This window comes from Nicotiana tabacum, chromosome 7 (assembly GCF_000715075.1).
Source record: "Nicotiana tabacum cultivar K326 chromosome 7, ASM71507v2, whole genome shotgun sequence".
NCBI lineage: Eukaryota > Viridiplantae > Streptophyta > Magnoliopsida > Solanales > Solanaceae > Nicotiana > Nicotiana tabacum.
Window position 1 is genome coordinate 164,795,562 of NC_134086.1, and position 1,931 is coordinate 164,797,492.

General features: G+C 32.6%; 1 protein-coding gene across 1 annotated transcript; it reads right to left on the bottom strand.

Annotated features, from left to right (window-relative positions):
- Window positions 1–281: 281 nt before the first annotated feature.
- Window positions 282–1,106, bottom strand: LOC107803265 (agamous-like MADS-box protein AGL62). Its single transcript, XM_016626946.1, has 2 exons — window positions 938–1,106; window positions 282–670 (listed from the first exon to the last, which is right to left on the bottom strand). Exons 1-2 carry the CDS (start codon window positions 1,104–1,106, stop codon window positions 282–284), a joined length of 558 nt encoding a protein of 185 aa, XP_016482432.1.
- Between the last annotated feature and the right edge of the window lie 825 nt (window positions 1,107–1,931).

Consider the following 1,931-nt stretch of genomic DNA (forward strand, 5'->3'; position numbering starts at 1 on the left):
ATACCCCAATACACACAAAAAAATGATTAACAAGAACAACCCCTACACTAAACTCCTGCTATGTGCAGGATACGGCTAGGGAAGAGAGAAACCTTGACCATGTTGGTCTGTTGTAGATAGCCTTACTTTGCATTTCTGCAAAATATTATTTCTGTGGTTTGTACCTGTGACATCCTAGTCACACGACGACAACTTTTATCGTTGCACCAAGGTTAACCTTTAAAAATAAATAACACGAACAATTATTAAAAAAAAAAAAAAAAAAAAACTAGTACTAGCTTTTATTCAGCCTTCCACTTTCCATTTGCATAACCATAACCACGCTCAGTACCATAGTTCTTCACCTTCAAGAGCAGGTCTTCCAATCCCTTCTTCAACATTGAAGCCTCGGAGTAGTTCATCTTCTCTATAGGACCCTTGAACCACTCTTGTTGGCTCTCTACACTCTTATTCATTTGCTTGAGTTTGCTTTTCAAGTTTAATTCAAAATCCAATTGGTCTTGCAGAGAATTGAGTCGTGTGTTAAGTTCTCTAGAATTGGCTTTTCGGAACATCTGGACATACTTGTCATCAATGCCGGGTGATGATGGTGATGGAGGCCTTTCTTCGCCAACATATTTGTTGATGGTTTCATTTACATTTGGATGACCAAAAGAGTAAGGCTTGCTACCTATAGAGCGAGAGGAGAGAAATCAGTAATATAAAATAGGGTAAGAGGAGAGAAATCAGTTTATCTACTGTTATAACGCCTCCCACACCCAATCTTCTTTTTTATGATGCTTTAATTTTACGTGAAATTAATTATCATATTCAAGATCTTATATTTGCATATATAGTTATGATGATGCATGTACATTTATGCTTAAAAAGTTATATTTGTTGATTCTATATCATGTATATATAGATGACAAAAAAATGTAATGAGGCTTGTAATTACCTTGTGGACACACGATGATGCCAACTTCAGCACCAGTCATAGTAGCAAGCTCGTTTGCTTTCTTGAAGACACTATTTCGGCGTTTTGAGAAAGTCACTTGTCGATTATTTTGATTTTCTATCCTTGCGAGACGAACACTTTTGCGACCCTTAATCAGTCTAGTACTCATTCTCAAGGATAATGATGATATAACTAGTATTTATTACTAAGAGTTACTATGTGATATGAACTTTGTAATGCAAAAGTCTTGTATTTATAGAGTTTATCCAACATATTGAAGCCTTTGGTTTTTCAATTTTGGTAGATCATAGATATGAATCCAGTTCATTTTTTTAGTGTTCACATGTTATGAGGCAAGTAAATTTAGATAACTAATAATAGTGGTGACTGTACTCTCCATTTTTCAAAAATATTTCAAAATTTACCTCTACAATATTGTAATGGTCAAGTCAATTTCCAGGCCCAGGCCCGAACCAGAGATGATTTGGTATTATAGCCTTATTATTATTTGATACTCTCTTGATAATATCCCTTAATTTGCAAATGGATGAATAAGTATCCTAGTTTAGTTTACCATTATTTTTATTTTTATTATCATTTTAAATTTTGAATTTTTTGGTAACTTTTGAGTTCTCACTGAAGATTATGACATGTTTTTATTTATATTCACTTTTTAGTTATTTTCAGTTTTTGGTAATATTCAAGCTGTCGCGGAAGATTAGGACATGTTTCAATATTCTTGTTCGGTTTACTAGTGCTTTTAGTTATATTCTTTTTTTCTTTGTTATTTTCCTATTTTTGGTGTCGCGCAATATTATGACATGTTTCAATATTTACATCAAATTGGCGGTTATCATATATAAAATCACCGCAATTTATTAATTAAACATATAAATAGATACAATTTGGTACAAGCACCAATATATGGATATATAATCAAATTTTTTCCTCTTACAAATAGTCATAATTAGAAATTTAGTTTCAGGGAAGCAAG

Coding starts and splice junctions, on each gene's coding strand:
- LOC107803265 (XM_016626946.1), bottom strand. CDS start 1,106: ATGAGTACTAGACTGATTAAGGGTCGCAAAAGTGTTCGTCTCGCAAGG. Junction 671..937: donor CATCATCGTGTGTCCACAAG/GTAATTACAAGC, acceptor CTCGCTCTATAG/GTAGCAAGCCTTACTCTTTT.